Source organism: Tiliqua scincoides, chromosome 1 (genome assembly GCF_035046505.1).
Source record: "Tiliqua scincoides isolate rTilSci1 chromosome 1, rTilSci1.hap2, whole genome shotgun sequence".
Classification (NCBI taxonomy): Eukaryota; Metazoa; Chordata; class Lepidosauria; order Squamata; family Scincidae; genus Tiliqua; species Tiliqua scincoides.
In genome coordinates, this window is record NC_089821.1 from 11,400,252 (window position 1) to 11,419,140 (window position 18,889).

Genomic DNA, 18,889 nt, shown 5'->3' on the forward strand with positions numbered 1-18,889 from the left:
GAACGGATAGTTTTCCTATTCTGAACTGATATTCCCCTATTGGGGGGGGGGATGATGATGATGATGATGATGATGATGATGATGATGATGATGATGATGATGATGAAGGTACTGTGATAAGATTAACCAGATTAAAAATTTAAAGATTTTTAAAGATTGAGATTAAAAATCTGGTTAAAATGAATATTTTTCATGATTCAAATAAGGTATGTTGGGCTGTAGTTATACTCATTTGCTAGCGTTCACAATAGTCCAAGGGCTATAGGAAGCGATGGTACGTTGCTACTATTGCCCCAAATGGCTCCGACACTAAGTAGGAGAGGCCACTTATATGGCACATTGCAGACCATGTTGTACTTATCACACCACCCCCCTAGCTCCACTTCTACATAGGGTTATACCCCTCTTCTGAGGACGAAATAGTGAATTTTCAATGTTCTTGGGCTCTATGTTCATTACTAAATTCTTCCAATTATTTTATTTGAGCAGGAGGGCAGGAGGTCTGGTCTAGAGGGTAGAGCCTCCATTTGCCTGAAGGTAACATCCACAAGGTCGCCAGTTCGAGGCCACCGGCACCGTGCGACCTTGAAGCAGCTGACAAGCTGAAGCCGAGCTATTCCATCTGCTCTGAGCGTGGGAGGATGGAGGCCAGAATGTGAAGCCAGATCAGAGTGAAACACCTGAATGTTGTGGTTCTTGAAAGAAAGAACCTTCTTTCATTTGTAAAAATCCCTACGGGGATTTAAATAAGCCTGCCTATGTAAACCGCCTTGAATAAAGTCTTGAATAGAGACCAAGAAAGGCGGTATATAAATACCTGTATTATTTATTTATTTATTTATTTATTTATTTATTTGATTTATACTCCACCCTTCTCCCCTGAAAGGCACCCAAGGCGGCTTTACCATTTAATATCCCATTTCAATCAGCTCATTCATCTCGTACATACTTCAAATGGGTGCCAGTTAAGGTGGTATCAGAGATTTCCAGATCAAGTACAGGTACTCAGAACCAGTGGCAGTGCCCAATGCACCATGAAAATGGGTGAGGGGCAGTAGGGGGATCTAGTGCATGACTTTGCCCCAGGACTTTCAGCAGCTTGGAGCTGGAACCAAGCCGCACACAACTGCCCCTACGCAAATGCTTCTATGCTGTGATGCAGTGTACCATCGCCAGTCAAAAACAACTTGTCTGTTGCTGGACTTACCAGCCATGGCCCTGCCTCGGGTGCAGCTGGAAGGCCTGCTTGCTGTGGACCTGTTGTGGCCCGTCAAGAAGGTTTGAATCAGTGCTGATGCTGAGCTGCAATGTTGAGGGTTCTCCCTCTGACCATTCCATGGCATTTTGTTCCCTCTGACCGTTCCATGGCATTTGTAAGCCAAGATGAGGCTTACTTTGGCCAGCGTGGAGATATGAGACCCTGGCCTGAGGGTGGGTGAGGGATGTGGGGAAGAGAGACAGCCATGGCTCAGTCTGGGCCAAAGCCTGACCAGAGGAGATATGAATGGCCAGGGGAGCAGGGGTGTTTTGACGACTAGGGGAAGGACATGTGGGGGAGTGTGGAAGGGGCAGAAGTGGCAGAAGGATATATATAGCTAGTAAGGGGCTGGGGATGAGGAGACAAGTGAGGCTCTAGGCTTCTGAGGGTCCTCTAGGCTTCTGAGGGTCCTCTAGGGTTCTGAGGGTCCTACATGCTTATAGCTGGCCAGACAAAGAGCTGTTGCAAGCCCCCCTTACCCTGAGACGGACCACACTGATGCAGGGGATGGAGGAGGAAGATGAATGTGGCAAGCCCTCCCCAAGTGCCTTTCCGAGACCCTACCAGGCTCCACATTGCCAAGGTCCACTATAGTGGCCCCCGACCATAATTCTTTCAACCACTGAGAAGGACCAGGGACCTGCCTCAATCGGTTTGTCCCCTCCTAATGAGGGCCCGGGACCGCTAGGACCCCCCCATCTAACCGCAAGCAGGGCGCTCTTATAGAACCTTTGCCAAAGATCTGTTGAAAGCCATAAGTGATTATACAGGGAACTTCAGTCTTAAATATGATAGATGCAACATCATAAAGTAGCTCTCTTCAGCACTCAGACTTTAATCAAGTATTCGGTCTGACTTAATAAATTGTATTAAATTTTAATACTCTTTCAGCACAATCCTATACATGCATACTCAGAAGTAAGTCCTACCATATTTAATGAAGCTTACCCTCAGGTAAGTGTGTATAGGACTGCAGCCTTTAGCACCCATCCTGTTCCTGTTGTATAGCAGTATCAATAAAGTAATTTTTAATCACTTGTTCTTTATAATTTACTTTTTATTTACTATGACTGGAAAATCAGACGTATTTTAATAATTGAAAAGAGTGTATTTGATCAACATAGCTTTTATCATCAAGGAGATTTATGGATTCACTTCACTGGAAAGCCAATAAAGTCCCAGGCCTAATTACAGTTACTTAAGCATTAAAGCATTAATTATGTGTTTAATTTTTCATCAGTAAGGGAATATCTGGGGTTTTTTTTAACAGCATGTACCAGTTTTCATCACGATGAAGAAGGGTTTAGGTATCTGCATGTTTGCCAATTGTATTGCTTCCCATGGAGTATATCCTGTAAGGTTGAATGTAGTAGTTACACAGAATACAAGCGTCCCCCCGTATCTGCTCGGTGGTTTCACTTATCTTTGGATCCGGGGGACCATTACAGTAACCTTGTTTTTCCGTAGCAACGCTTGCTGCAACACAGGTTTTTCTTTTTGCTTCACATTCTTGCTTAACTGAAGAACTGAACTTGCAGGCAATCAGCCTGTACACTAGAGCAGTGGTTCTCAAACTGGTGAATCATGACCCGCCAGTTTGTGTAATGCTTCCCCTGTCCCTTTAAGGGACGGGGGAAGGGGGGGCAGCTACATGATCCCCAGGATCGTGTCACTAAGCGGGGGCGAGGGAGGTGCTTTTAGTCATGTGCATTAGAGCAAATAGAAGGAGAAACAGGGACCCCGTGCAGCCCTCCGCAGGGCTACCGAGGCTTGGAATCTTCAGAAATAGCAAGCTCAAGCCACTTCTGGTTTGCAAACACAAACCTCGGGGAGTCCTGCGGAGGGCTGCGTGGGGCTGCCTGTACCTCCTGCTGCTTGCCCTAACACACAGTAAGTAAAAGCACCCCCTTGCCCTCTCTTAGATATTTGACTTTCATTAGATATTAGATATTCATTAGATATTAGATATAATTCTAATGATATTCCATTAGATATTTGATTTTCTCTGTAAACCGCTTTGTGAACTTTTTGTTGAAAAGTGGTATATAAATACTGTTGTTGTTGTTGTTGTTCCTCTCTTACTGACTTGATCCTGGGGGTCACGTCACTGCTCTTGCCCCTTCCCCACAAAGACTTTGGGAGTAAAGCTTCCAAAACGTTTGAGAACCACTGCGCTAGAGGATGATTGACAGGAAGCAGGACAGTTCCTTCTTCCTGTTAATGTTCAGTTAGTCTCTCTGTATCATGCAGGCTGGTTGTGTATTTTGTTGGCTGCTGTTCTGTTATGTTCATTTTTACTGTGTTATTTTTAGGCTTTGATTTTTAACACTGCTTTATTTAAATCTTGTAAGCCTCCTTGGTGGTTCCACCAGTGGGATCAAAAGGTGGCCTAAAATATTTTAAACAAAGAAATGATCAGCTAGTATTTATTCTAGGCACATGGTTTAATATGTAGTCTCGCTAGCTGTTCCAAAATAACCATAACTGTGTTTTAAACCTTCGCAAAATGATGTAAACAACTTGTGACATAATTCATTTCACATCTAATGCCAAACCATATTTTGAGTTTGCATGAGAGAACCCTGGATTAATGAGCTCCCTGTTCCTGGTCCCCTTCATAGGGGAGGGGCTGTAGCTCAGGGGTGTAGAACACATGGTTTGAATGCAGAAGGGTGCAGGTTCAATCCCTGGCATCACAAGCTAGCGCAGAAATAAATTCCTGTTGGAAATCTTGAAGGCCATTGCAAGTCAGTGTCAGCAAGACTGAGCTAGATGGACCAATTCCTGATTCTGTATCAGACAGCATATTGTGTTCCTTCATGCACTTTGATTCACTCCATTGTGCAGGAGACCATAGTTTTCTTGTACATTCAAACCAGCAAGCTCCTTATTGTTTGCCACAGAAGAGGAAGTGTAGGAAGTGGGAATCTGTGAGCCTGGATCTTGAAATGGTTTGGCATTGCATGTGAACCGAACAATAGTCTGATCTTGTCCTTGATTGTACAAATATAACATAAAACAATATAGAACTGAAAGAGCAGTGGCGTACCTAGAGGGGGTGCAAAGCATTAAGTTTGGCAAGAAGCATCACTGAAGCTTGCCAAACTTAGTGAACATAAGAACATAAGAACAGCCCCACTGGATCAGGCCATAGGCCCATCTAGTCCAGCTTCCTGTATCTCACTGCGGCCCACCAAATGCCCCAGGGAGCACACCAGATAACCTCATCCTGGTGCCCTCCCTTGCATCTGGCCTTCTGACATAGCCCATTTCTAAAATCAGGAGGTTGCACATACATATCATGGCTTGTACCCCGTAATGGATTTTTCCTCCAGAAACTTGTCCAATCCCCTTTTAAAGGCATCCAGGCCAGATGCCGTCACCACATCCTGTGGCAAGGAGTTCCACAGAACAACCACACGCTGAGTAAAGTGCTTTGCACCCCCTCTAGCTACGCCACTGTGAAAGAGCTTGTATTTGAAAATTTTATCTGAAAAATGCGTGCACATACCCATTTTTAAACAAATGTGTAAATTTCAGACTCCGAGAAATATAGCCAATCTATCACTAGGCTAAATCTTACGGGTATTTTATATTTCCTCACTGGCTCTTGTGTTTCTTGACAGGATGATGAAGTTGTGCTCCAGTGTGTGGCCAATATTCACAAAGAACAGCGAAAATTCTGCCTGGCAGCTGAGGGGCTTGGGAATCGCCTGTGCTTTCTGGAACCGACCTCAGAAGCTAAAGTAAGAATCCTTTCTGCAAGAGTTTTTGGTGTAATTGATGATGGTTAATCTGCAATGCTTATTAAATTTTTTAAATTGTACTGCCCGTAATATAGTTGTATATAAAATGCAGAATATCAAATTATTTTCTAATTCACTAGGTTTTGCTGAATTGTATATTCTTGTTAAGGGTTTTTGCTGCCAGCTACAACTCAGGATTTTAAATGCCACATGTTGCACTGCATAGCAAGCTGCTCTTGGAATTGAAGGAGTGGGGTGTCAAAAAACATGTTTGTGATAAGATGTCAACAATAGTACCAATCATGTAGAAGCCCTTAAGGACATCTGAAGCGCAGCCCCATCCCACTTTACTTAGAAGTGAGTCCCACTGATTTAAATGGGATTTACTCCCATGTAAATGTGCAGAGGATTGCAAACCAAAACTGCTTGTTTCTATATGGGCCAGCTTGAAATTGGCATCTGTTTCAAAATAGTCAGCTCTTTTGGAACAGATAGCCCATGTTGTTATTGAATAATAAAAAAATAATAATAATCCTATTGCAGAATCTCTAGATAAATGTTTCTTAAACTGTGGGTCGGGATCCACTAGGTGGATTGTGAGCCAGTTTCAGGTGGGTCCCCATTAATTTCAATTTTTGACCCTTTTCTCTGTCTGAAGGGAATTGGAGCTGTGCTCTTGTCCCCTCTGGAGGGCTTTCTGAAGCCCACAGAGGCAGTGCACCTCTACCAGCTAACTCTGTGGGCTTCAGAATAGCCCAGAGAGGTAAAAAAATGCCACTTCCAGTTTCCCTCAAACTGGAAGTGATGTTTTTTCACCATACAAATGTCACTTCCGGTTTGAGGGAGGGCAACAGAGCACAGCTCTGGTTCCCTTTGCAGGGCTTATGTGGAGCTGAGTCTAACTCAATGCATGTCTGGGGGACCCGCGTTGAGCTACATCCATGGATGAAAATTCATGGATAGCCAGGCTCCACCTGTGTGTGTGTGTGTGGATAGGATCTCAGCCTTTGGAATATTTGGGGAGTTTTTTTGAACAGATGAGCAACTGCTTGGGAAGGATAGGAGGTTTCTTCTTTATTTTAAATAAATATTTAAACTTCTTGTAAAGTTTTAACAGTGGCGTCACTAGGGAGTGTGAGGGGTGCGGGCCGCACTGGGTGACGCGCACAGGGGGGTGACACGCACTGGGGGGATGACACGCTAAAATCATGGTGGTTAGGAGTAGCCCCATCATATTATATACCATTGGGTGCGGAATTTTGAGCGGAATGTAATGCAAAAAACCTGAGCGAAATATCTCCTTTCTATCAAAGTTATGACCAAAAAACCGGAGAACAAAAAATACCTGTATCCCTATGAAAAGAGAAAATGAGCCGTATCACGCATTTACTTGCGAATAGGCTAACTTACCTTAGTCTTTCGGAAAGGGCAGGCTGAGAGGAATCCAATGGCACCAGAATGGTCCTGATCCAATGAATTCAGCCCCTAAAAACACCTGAGAAGGAAGTCCCTCCCCCCAAGCAGATGAATGTATTGAGCCCTATGGAAAGTGAAACTAAGCCTCATGGTCGTGTTTACTCAAGAGTAAGCAAACGTGCCTTGGCTGGTGTGGAAGATCAGGTGAAGGAGAGTGCAAGGCTACCAGAATGGTCCTGATCCTATGTACCTGGAGCTAAACAAGTGTTCCAGAAGGAGACCCCCCCCTCACTAAAAAGGATCAAAACAGAGGCTTCAGTTGATAAGGTGAACCTTTTTGAGACTCGCAAAGCCAGGCGGATCCTGACAGTGATGTGGTTTAAACAGAAGTTCTTAAATTGAACTGGGCACTGGGTAGGGCAGAAAAACTTTACTGCTTTTGGAGGAGGGGCGTGTTATTGCAGGCAGGCCACAGAGGAAATTCACTTGGTGGAACAGGGCTGGCTTCTGCTTATTTATTGGTTATACTTTAATTATTTATATTTATTTATTTTAATTTGCCTGATGATGTGACTTCCACCATGACATCACTTCTGGTGGGTCTTGAACAGATTGTCATTCTAAAAAGTGTGTCCCAGTGCTAAAAGTTTGAGAACTGCTTCAATAAGGTATTAGTAACTTACTAATTACCCCTCCTAACTTACTAATTACCTCCCCTCCTCCTGGGGGGAGGGTGTGACACCACCAGTGACCAAAATCACTAAAATCACAGTTTGGAGGAATAATACCATTATGTTATATATCAATCAATGTGTAATTTCATGCACAATGTGTTCTATCTTTGTTCTATCAAAAGGTACAGCCAAAAAACCAGTTGGGGCGGAGTGATGGCACATCGCCACACCCACCACCTGGGGTGTTACCCTTCCCACCGCATGGGGGGGTGACGCGCTGGCATCCCACACTGGGTGACACAAACCCTAGTGACGCCACTTAGTTTTCATTTACTTACTTAATTTTGTCACCTGGGGATTGTTAAACATTTTCCAGCTTGATGATGTCACTTGGCCATAACATAACTTCCAGGTTAATGACATCACTTCTGGTGGGTCCTGACAGATTGTCTTTCTAAAAAGTGGTTCTTGGTGCTAAAAGTTTTGAGAATCACTGCTCTAAATCATCATATTTTACAGATCAGGAGTGAGTTGAAAGATAGTGATTTATCTGAGCCTATCCAGTCAATCTCTTGATTTGAGAAAGAATCCAAATGTCATCTCCCAGTTCCAAAGCCAATGAGCTACCCACCTGATCTCATTTTTCTCTGCTGAAATGTATGTTCAGTTTTATACATCTTTTTCTTATCCATGTTTTTAGTGGAGGTTTGCTAACAAACTTGCTATTGCTTTGGCATTTAGCTTTCTAGTTTACTGAGCTGTTTCTGCCAGAAACACCATCTCCTCCTTTTTAGTCATTGACCAAAAGTGTAGTTTCAGCAAAGGCTGAGCCAGTGAATCAGTAATGCAGAAGACTAATTGAAAGCTTCAAAGACAGTGGGAAAGAGACTGAGAAGATAAGGGGAATGAAGAGAATTTGCAACAAGGAAAAAAAGAATGCATAGAGGAGCTAATGGAAATGCTGTAGTCCTAAGAAAGTGGAGTTATGAAGGAGGATACAAATATTTTTAAATTCCTTGCCACCACTTCATTTGAGCCTACCAGGGCCAAATGACATGGCAATGATAGCAGTTTCAGGGGAAGGAGGTAAGGAACAGAAAGACACAAATGTACCATCAAAACAAGCTGTGAGTGACTACCCGTCGATAATCACATGCAAGTCTGCCATGTAGGTATTTGGCATAGAGTGTATGAGAGTTTTAAAGGAATTATATGATAAGATGTTATTGGGGACACCAACTCTCAATTTTCATGAAGTTTCTGTACCTTTAAGAGCTCCGCTGCGCACTGCTCCTGCTGAAGCCCAGAGGGGTAAGGTCTTAGAGCATTGTTTCTCAAACTGTGGGTCAGGACCCACTAGGTGGGCTGTGAGCCAACCCATTCATTTCAATATTTTATTTTTAGTATATTAGACTTTATGCCAACATGGTATGTGACTGCATTTGGGGAGATCTGTACTTTTAGCAAGCTACAATGTACAGGTTGAAACTAATTATTTGCGTACATTCAGTTCCAAGCACTCACGTGGATGGCAAAAAACGCACTATAGAAAATCAATTTAAAAAACAAAGTATCTTTGCTCCAGCGATTTAAAAAGAGCCTTGCTGACCTTTTGACTCTAAGATAAGAGTCATTAAGAAGACAATCCATCAATCAGTCCTCCTCCAAGTGCTTAGAAAGGCGCTTCACTCAGCCCCTCCCTTCACCAATGCAAAGTGATCACCTTTCTTTCACTGCTGTTGAAGGTGAAGGGAAGGGAGGGGTTTGCTGGAGAGAAGGACTGATGGATTGTTAGCCTGCTGCCCCCCCTTCTCATTAAGGAGGCTGTTGTTAAAGGACTGTTCAGTTTTTTTAAACTGATTTTAAAGGGGTGCAATTTTCCCCTTCTCCAGGGATCAACACATTCCTTCTCATTTGCAGTGGCCATTTGTGTTGAGTCAAATCCGTGTATAAAAAATCTTTGTATAAATAGGCTGGACCTGTATGTGTTTTTAACAATGATAGTCAGTGGGGCTTACTCCTTGGCAAGTGTGGATAGGATTGCAGCCTAGGATTGTTAAAAATTTTCCCTGCTTGATGATATCACTGCTGGCGGGTTCCGACAGATTATCATTCTAAAAAGTGGGTCCTGAGCTAAAAAGTTGGAGAACCACTGTCCTAGAGAAACACGCCAGTGTAGAAATAGGCTCAGGCAACAGGCATCCGGGGCAGTGTTTGTAGTGCTGGGAAGCGCAGCCATTGCTGTAACCTGAACTCGAGCTTAAAATCTTATCTACTGGAGCAGACCTTATGACTGCTAAAGTTCTACTCCTCTGCAAAACTCTGCCTTGAAATACTGTATTGTGATGCCTTTGGGTGCTCTCTAGGTGAACCCTTTGCTCTTTGAGGTAAGATTTACAGGGCAGAAAAGGGCTTCAAGTGTGTTGGTAGGGGAAAGGCTTTAGGCTCACTAGTCAAACCTTGCTTGAAATACTGCATTGGGTTATGCACACCACGTCTTAAGAAGGACATGGATAAGTTGGAACTGATTCAGAGGAGGGCAACTAAGAGCGCAATCCTAATCCACTTTCCAGCAGCAACATAAAGGCAATACAGCTCCTAGGTAAGGAAACAAAGTTTCCCTTACCTTGAGGAGGCTTCCATGAAGTGCCCCCCAACTGCAAGTTGCAGCACACGTCCCATTGGCAAAGCTATGCCGTTGCTGGAAAGAGGGTTAGGATTTGGGCCTAAGATGGTGAGGGGTCTGGAAACCAAGTCATATGGGAACTAGTTAAAAGTGCTTGGTATGTTTAGCATGGGGAAGAGAAGACTAAGGGGAAATATGATGGTATCTGGAAGTGACACACTGCCTCTCAGGGCTTCCTACGGGCAGAATTAGAACCAATTACCAGTAACCACAGCAAAATGGATTTAGGCTAGATATGAGGAAGAATTTCCTAACTGTAAGAGCTATCTGTTACTAGAATAGTCTGCTTTTTGCCCATACTTGTGCTCACACGTTGGAGGTTTTCAAGTAGAGGCTAGAACAGGGGTGTCAAACTCATTTCATACAGCAGGCCAAATATCATTTGTGATACCTACTGAGGACTGGAGAGATTATGTCATTTGGCAGGAAGTGATGTCATTAAACAGGTGAAAACCAGAAATAAGCACTCTGTTCTTTTGTAGGAACCCATTAGCTGCAAATGACAGAAGAAAAGATACACAAATCTTGATCATACTTCAAGATATGGAGGAGCCCAGTTATCATGCAGGCCACCTTTCAGCAGTGAGACCTCACCATTGCTCAGCAGCTGAGAGCCTGAGGGCCAGATAAAAAGCTTCTCTGGGCTGCTTCTGGCCCCCGGGCCTTATGTTTGACACCCCTGTGCTAGAAAGTCACTTGTTAAGGAGCTGTAGGAGTTGCCTGCACTGAGCAGAAGATTGGATTAGATGCTCCAGGGTACTTTCCAACTATAACTTTCTATGACTCTGTGATTCCTCAGTTGAAAGCTCCCTTTCACTGGCGTTAAGGTCAGAGTTGGGCATACAGGATTATTATGACAGGTTCCTCCATCCCTCTTCCTCCATTCTGTTCCTCCTGTTTCCTCCTCCATTTGTTCCTCCTCCATTCTGTTGGCTGTTGTCCAAAGTGCTTGAGGATTTATTTGTTCATAACCAAGATCTGGGAGGTGAAGCTTATCTTATTATGGTGAGTCAACCACCTATTTGCTCCCTCCTATATGCTGAAATGGGAAACGCAACTTTGTAGAACTAGAAAATGCCATTAAGAAGTGGGCAACTGACACTTCTTGAAATTTCAGAAGTAGTTAGTGCACCTGCCTGAAATGGCAAAGCTATGTAATCCAAAGAAAGTGACAGACCATGTGCTGGCTACCGATTTCTAAATGGCAGAGTTATTCTTGAATTTGGTATGACTGATATAATTTAATGATTAGTTGTCGTTCTCTGCTATCTTTGAGAAATTTGTATAGCTGTTAGCATTGTAGGTGCTGGATTACATTTTCTTGTATTCATTATTTATTTTTGTCCCACTTTCAAATTGCTGGGATGGGTTGATTTATAGTATACTGTTAGGATGTGTCCATAGAATTTTATATTTGAAGTTGCTTGCAAATTTAGGGCCCAATCCTATCCAATTTTCCAGTGCCAATGGGTGCAACTGTGCCAATGGGGTGTGCACTGTATCCTGTGGTGGGGAGGAAATCACAGAGACCTCCTCAAGGTATGGGAACATTTGTTCCCTTACCTTGGGGTTGCAGTGCGGCTGCACCGGTGCTGGAAAGTTGGATAGGATTGGGCCCTTACTGAGCACAAATGGGAAAAATACATTGGAATCTGAACAGTGGAAATGCATCATTTTAATTAAAAGCTATAACTTAAACATGCTTTAATTGCTGCAACTGTCCATGTCCTCTCCAGAAAGTGCTGTGGAACCACAACATTCTAATTTAATCAAGACTATAACAATTAGCTTAAGGAAAAAATTCTGTTAAAAGGATACATTTGCTGTGAACCATCATCTCTGCAACATAATTTATTGCATTTCTGTTAACTTCCAAAATCTATTTAAATAAATTAAGATTACAGTCCAAAACTCTAAGATCTAATAGTTTTTAGGTCAGTCAGCCCTCCGAATCAATTAATAAATAATAATAAAACTTTATTTTTATCCCGCCCTTCTCCCTAACGGGACCCAATTGGTGTCAACACTTTGGATCAATAAATCTGCTGCACACCAATTTTGTAGCAGTGCTTTATATAGCATGAGATGGTGGCTTTGACTTGGCTGATAAAATGCAAGCTATGCATAAATTCTACCTTAAGTCAAAAAGGTACGAGACTTTTCAGACCCCAGAGGTTGCCTGCATGGAATTTAAAGTTTAATCTAGATGGAATAATGCTGTGTACATTTTTGAGGATTTCTGCACAATTTAATAGTGTTATATCCACCTTATTTATTGTACTAAGTTAGGCAGAATGAACTACATAACTCTCTGTTTCTGTGCACTGTCATTGGTAAATCAGCAATGGAATCTATGTTAACAAAGCTAGTCAAGAAGCTGTAGAAAAATATGATTAATGGAAAGGCCAAATTCTTAGGTCTTATGTAGCAATGTGCTGCAGCATCAGATTTGAATGGACAAATGGTTCACAAATGCATGCATGTCATTTGATACACAATGATATCATTTTTCATTCTTTGAGTATTCGGTACTAAATTCCTTTTATGTCCTAAGCGTGTGGGGGAGCAGGGAGTGGAATCACATTCAGAGACTCAGGGCGCAATCCTAACCCTTATGTCAGTGCTTTCCAGTACTGTTAGGATTAGGGTTAGGATTGCGCCCTCTGTTGTCAAGACATTTCACTACAGAATGCCCCTGTGCAAATAGCTCTACAAGTGGAGACTTCTCTCTGCATGACTGCAAGCCCTGTTTTCCCCAAGTTTCCAATCACACCTCAAGAGCCGTTTATGCATACAGTTGTATGGACAGGAACATCCTTGTTCTGGTCGCCTTGCTCTGGTTGTGTCCAGAGCCCAAAATATCACCCTGAGCCATTTTAACACAACTTCCGGTTTTTGCGGAAAGGGCCTTTTTCTGAGAAGTTCTTGAGAAAACCCCCTATAAGCCTGACTTGTGACAACATTCCATCTTCCCTTTGTTGCTGCTCAGCTGAGTAATGGATCATGTTTCTAAAGTAAAGAACTGATGCATAATACTGTGTCCGCATCAAGTCTTTCCATGGTACGGCAACATTCAGTGATAACTCTGTTCTCCTAACTTGTATAATTTCTTCCATTCCATGAACACCCTCATCCCTTCCAGGCTGTAGTTAGAAGGACTGAATGGTAGTCTTCCTACATGCTGTCTGCTGATAAAGATGCTGTAGCCAGAGTTGTGCTGTGCTTATTCACAGAAATTTGTAAAATATATTCTCTATATATCCTGTATATATTTGTTAATTGGTTGCATAAAAAAAGAATAAGAATCATACATTCTATATTCTGTGTCAAGAAAGATAGAGTTGGTTTGGATTTATGAAAACTCATAGTAATTCTTCAGTGTGTTTACACCATGGTGCAAATTGCTAACAAATCTGCAATTGTGTAATAGATGAATATGATCAGAAAAATGCTTTGGTGTGGCCCAAATCTGCAAACTGTAATTGTTTCATGAATTGTTGTAATCATATTTCAGTACATGCATGTACACCAGCCTCAAGGTGCGAGAATGAGATAAAGAAAAATTGTTTTGTAAGTAGAACAGAATCTACCAGTCTCATGCATATTTAGCTCATGTCTTTGAATGCTGCAGGAAACTTCTGTCTCTTTTTACTACAGTGTGAGAATGAGAAAGAAAATGAAGTAAGATTGTTGAAGATAATAAGCAGAAATTTTAAAAAATTATATCACAGAAGTTGCATAATGTTGTAATAGCTTGAGTCAAGTCAAGCATAATTTGAATGTTATACTTTTTTAGCAGCCTAAACTAATATTTTTGGACAGAGTTGTACCTGATCCTAGCACTTTAAAGGCACATAGATTTCAGTGGCAAATCTAAACTAAACAAAGATGTGATACCAGTGGTACGGAGACTTGACTTGTCCATGAGTCATAGCGCATGCCCATGACAGCTCCCCCAAATTGCTTACCGAGTCATTTTGACTTGAGTCCAAGTCATTTTGAGAAATGAGTCAAGTTGCAGAAGTGTTGAAAAAATGGTGGGAAAAAAAGAGTTAATTCCCCTTCCTCATGTACTTCAGTGCCAATCTGAATTGGAGCCTTCCCCTTTCCTCCCCTTAAATAGAGGCACCTTAAGTGTATCTTAAACCCAGAAGACTCCTTTAAGCAAACCTCTAGTTTGGCCTTTAGATGTACAGGTTGAGCCTCATTATTTGTGTGGGTTCAGTTCCAAGCACTCACCTGGATGGCAAAAAATGCACTATAGCAAATCAATTTAAAAAACAAAGTTTCTTTACTCTGTGATTTAAAAACAGCCTTGATGACCTTTGTGATGTAAGATGAGAGTCATTAAGAAGACAATCCATCAATCATTCCTCCTCCAAGAGCTTACAAAGGCGCTTCACTCAGCCCCTCCCTTCACCAATGCAAAGTGATCACCTTTCTTTCACGTGCTCAGGGGGAAGGGAGGGGTCTGCTGGAGAGAGAATTAATTTAATTTAATTAACAGTATTTATATACCGCTTTTCAACTGAACATTCACAAAGCAGTTTACAGAGAAAAATCAAATAACTAAATGGAGAAGAACTGATGGATTGTCAGCCAGCTGCCCCCCCTCTCTCATTAAGGAGGCTATTGTTAAAGGACTGTTCAGTTTTTTAAACTCATTTTAAAGGGGTGCATTTTTCCCCTTCTCCAGGGATCAGCACATTCCTTCTCAATTGCAGGGGCCGTTTGTGTTGAGTCAAATCCATGTGTTAAAAATCCATGTATAAATAGGCTGGACCTGTATCTTGAACTTGTTTGCATAAAAGCAACAGCAACTCAAGGTGTGTGGTTGGATCTGGCTGTTTTTTTAAAGCTGCAATTATTGTCCTTCTGCATGTTACGTAGATATAGCGTGTAATTAATTAATCTACCAAATGCACTATCTTCACAGTGTCTCCTCATCTGTTTGTTCACAACCTGAATAAATTTCCCAGGTGGTTTTAGGAACTATTTCTCTGCATTTGTAGTACTTTGCAATGTTTATTGCCCCATTTTGTGAACCTGCAAAATACAGTTGCTGTTTTGTTCTTAAAGTTCATTAGATTAACAGAGCGTAAAATTCCAGATACAGGTTGGATCCTAAGAAGTGAAAGTTTCCATTAAATAACTTCCTTGTCTCCTCCGTTCCCACAGAAGTTCCCTATGACCCCCCAAACCTTTCTAAAGCCGCAATCCTAACCAACTTTCCGGCAATGACATCAGGGCAATGCAACTCCGTGATAAGGGAACAAACATTGCCTCACCTTGAGGAGCCCTCCATGACTGCCCCCCAACTGCAGGATGTAGCACATGCCCCACTGGCACAGCTAGGCCAGTGCTGGAAAGTTGGTTAGGATTGTGCCCTAAGGGGTTCAGAGGTCCTTGAAGGATGGGATAGGATGCAGAGGACTTTGGGGGAGGGGAAATTCCATGTGATCAGGTGGAGGAACCTTTTGTGAGATGCTTCATTTTCAAGAGATGCTTTTCAAGTGCATTGGGGGCTGCTGTAGGAGGGAGAAGCAAAGAGGTTCTCTGCAAGAATTTTCTTCCACTTGTGCTTCTAAGGGCGCAATCCTGCGGTACCCCTTGGGCCGGTGCAAATCCCTTGTGAATTGGCTAGGCCAGTGTGTGGAGGCATGCGGGTTTGCAGAGGCTGACTTAAGCCTCTGCGCCGATGGAGGCACTGAGCCTTGCGTCAGCCAAGCTCGACCAACAGAAGACTCTGGGGTGAGCGGGGAGGGGGGAGGGAGGCATTCTGGGGCAGGGGAGGGCAGGGGGTGGACAGCCCTGGGGCGGGCGGGCAGGGAGTGGGAGGGGGGACTGGGACCCGGCAGTTATGCTGGACCCCAACCCTGTTCCCTGACCAGTGCGGAGTGGCTTCAAGCTGCTCTGCTCTCGTCAGACTTGCGTCACCTCCTGAGATGGCGCAAGTCTGACGAGACCCATAGGGGCTGCAGTGGTTTACCTGGGGGTAAGAGTTTCCCCTTACCTTTGGCTGAGCCACTTTGCAGCCCTATCTTACGCTGGATACAGATAATAGATGCTTCACGCACTTTGTACAACCAAAAAGTGCTATAAACATGATGAATGCAGTATTTTAAATTATTTTAAACTTTTAATTAATAATGTATAATAATTTATCAATTAATAATTCTTAATTATGTTAGTCTTAACAGTGTCTGGAAATTGTCAACTGATAGCACAATCCTTTTTATTCTTTCCTCCCTTCCTATCCATCTTAGTTGAACGCTCCTCAGGGTAGTGTCCTATTTTTCATTTATGGTACTCTGTAAAGTGCTATGTCCACTGCTAGTGCTATTGAATTATTATTTTCACCGACCACTGTCACCCTACTGTGGCATGATAACATTTTGTTTAAAAAATGTTGATTTAAGTTGCCTTTAAGTGGCAACTTCCTGGTTGCAACTTCTGATTATATTTGCAGTATGTGGATTCCAAGCTCTGGATGGTTAAACTAGGCCAGTGTTTCTCAAACTGTGGGTCGGGACCCACTAGGTAGGTCGCAAGCCAATTCCCCATTCATTTCAATATTTTATTTTCAATATATTAGACTTGATGCTACCATGGCATGTGACTACATTCGGGAAATGTTACAGATCTGTACTTTTAACGGGCTAATCTCTATATGCTTTTAATAATGATAGTAAATGGGACTTACTCCAGGGTAAGTGTGGGTAGGATTGCAGCCTAGGATTGTTAAAAATTTTCCTGCTTGCTGATGTCACTTCTGATCATGACATCACTTCTGGTGGGTCTTGACAGATTCTCATTCTAAAAAGTGGGTCCCGGTGCTAAAAGTGTGAGAACCACTGAACTAGGCAGTTTATATCTGCCCTAGATATAAACGGTCTCTGTCATTTTCAAAGATGAAAAGGCTTTTTTTGGTGTATGTAAGAGGAAGTATAACTACTTATGGAAGGATAAAAAAGTTTTTAATTAGAAAGCAAGGGCTTTAGAATATTACGTTAAGAAAGAACATTTCAAGAAAGCAGCACAAGGAGGGGGCAATATGCTTAAAGTCAAGCATTCTCCATGACTTCAAACTGTATTGTCCTCTTCTCTTAAGTAGATACTCACCTCACCTCCATTTTGCTCTCCCTGCCTGGAATGGAAGGGGAGGGGGTGGAGCTGCTTCCATGCCATAGTGAAGCTCCCTGCAAAACTTGGTGCTTTGCACCCCCTCTAGCTATGCCACTGGCTGCACCTTATCATGTCACACTATTTGGTTGCACCTGTTAAGATTCCCCCTTCTATAGAACTGTTAAAGGTACAGGGAGCTCTGTCCTGATCCCTCACCAGTAGCTGACACAACTTAACAAACATGACCAATGGTGTCTGCAAACCATTCTGTGATAGGCAATGCTGTGAAATTTACCAAGAGTGGTCTTGTAAGTAGCCTTAGCTGGGTGGGTTGAGCCTGAGTAGTTTTTCTTGTGAACAGCAACCATTATTCTTGTACTGGGGGAAGGGTGGCAGGAATGGGCTTTGGAGGCAAATTGGAGGCTGATGTTTGTTATATTGGGTGATTTATAACCTGCTAGCATAGCAGGTTATAAATAAATACCAGAGTTCTGCCCAGGAAATCTGCCAAAAGTTGCAACAAACTGCAGGCACAGGCTTAAGCAAAAAAGATCATGCTTACATAAAATAACCAGCACATTCTAGATGGGTGCACAACCCACTGAACATTGGGAGTAAAAAAGCATGTTTCTGGGTCCATGGATCATGAACAGCTGAGCAAAGTGTGAGATGATGGTAAGTTAAATGCTTGCAAAGATTAAAAAAAAAAAACAATTTTAAATGCTCTCCCAGTATTTTAAGTGAAAAAATAAATCATACCATTTTTGAGAATCCTGTGGACTTCAGAAGCCAACATTGTTTTGGAGGATGTAGGCAAGGTTTCATATCCTAGCCTGGGCAGTATTTATATTGCAAATGCATTTGCTCATGGAAGAACTTGAGAGATTCATGACAGATCATGGTTGAACAGGGGATACTTGTACATGCCTATACACAAGTACCTATAACACACTTGCCTAGCATAGTGGTTCCCAAGCTGTGGGTCAGGATCCACTGGTGGGATGCAACCTGACTTTGGTGGTGGACAAAGGGTGATGGAAAGATCAAATAACTGATTGCTTCAAGTCCTGAGGCTGTAAAAAAAAATCAGATAATGTAGCTGCTAATTACCCTGCGAAGAGCTCAGCTCCTGCAGTTTGCAAGCATGTGTAAATATAGGGAGATAAATGTCTGATGATCCTCTCTTTCTGATTATTATAAATAAATAAATAAAAATATTATTTCTGTCTAGATCTCCTTTTTTAAAAGTCAGGTAAACCTAGCTGGGTCCTGATAGAGTGTCGTCTAAAAAAGAGTGTCCTGATGCTAAAACGTTTGGGAACCGCTGATCTAGGGAGCTTTAACTGAAGTTTGTGATGCATACACCCAGCTGATTGGTTCCATGATAGGGGCAGCAGTTGGAGGGAGAAGGAATCTTGAGCTCAAACTGATGGAAAGCAGTAGCAACAAATTTACACAATAAGCAGGGAATGGGAGAAAATAGTTAAAGCATCATAGCAACTGTTTTACCTTTTTTCTACTCCTTTGTTTGTTTGTTTGTTTGTTTTCCACAGTTTTGTACCATCCTACCTCTATGAATAACATTATACAATACCGAAATCATAAAGCACAGTATTAGTTGTAAAAAAAATCTATAAAGGAAAAGGGGGAAAAAAAGAAATAAGCGAGAGAGAAAAAGAATAGAAAAATAAATGTACATAAGAAGACATTGCAAAAAAGTCTTTAAATAGGCATTGCCCAAAGTCATCATAAGAGCCAGGATGGTGTAGTGGTTTGATGTAGTGGTTTTGGAGTTGAACTTAGGCCTGGAAGAACCAGGTTCAAATCTCTGCTCAGTAGCATCAAAGATTTTTAGGAAGGGGTCATCATTGTTACATGAACTGAAGATACGTTACAGACGTAAAAAGCTGATTACTTTAAAAGTTAGAATACTGTAATCAGTTTAATAGCTTCCTCCACATCTCTGGGCAGGCTGCACTTTGTT

The 18,889-nt window shown here is 42.3% G+C and overlaps 1 protein-coding gene across 1 annotated transcript in view; it reads left to right on the forward strand.

The window, feature by feature from the left end:
- Positions 1-2,549: 2,549 nt before the first annotated feature.
- Positions 2,550-18,889, forward strand: part of RYR3 (ryanodine receptor 3) — a 296,319-nt gene continuing 279,979 nt past the window's right edge. Inside the window, exons 1-2 of the mRNA XM_066612315.1 lie at positions 2,550-2,612; positions 4,885-5,004. Coding sequence (XP_066468412.1) covers positions 2,550-2,612; positions 4,885-5,004 — 183 coding nt within the window. The remainder of the gene's footprint in view (positions 2,613-4,884; positions 5,005-18,889) is intronic.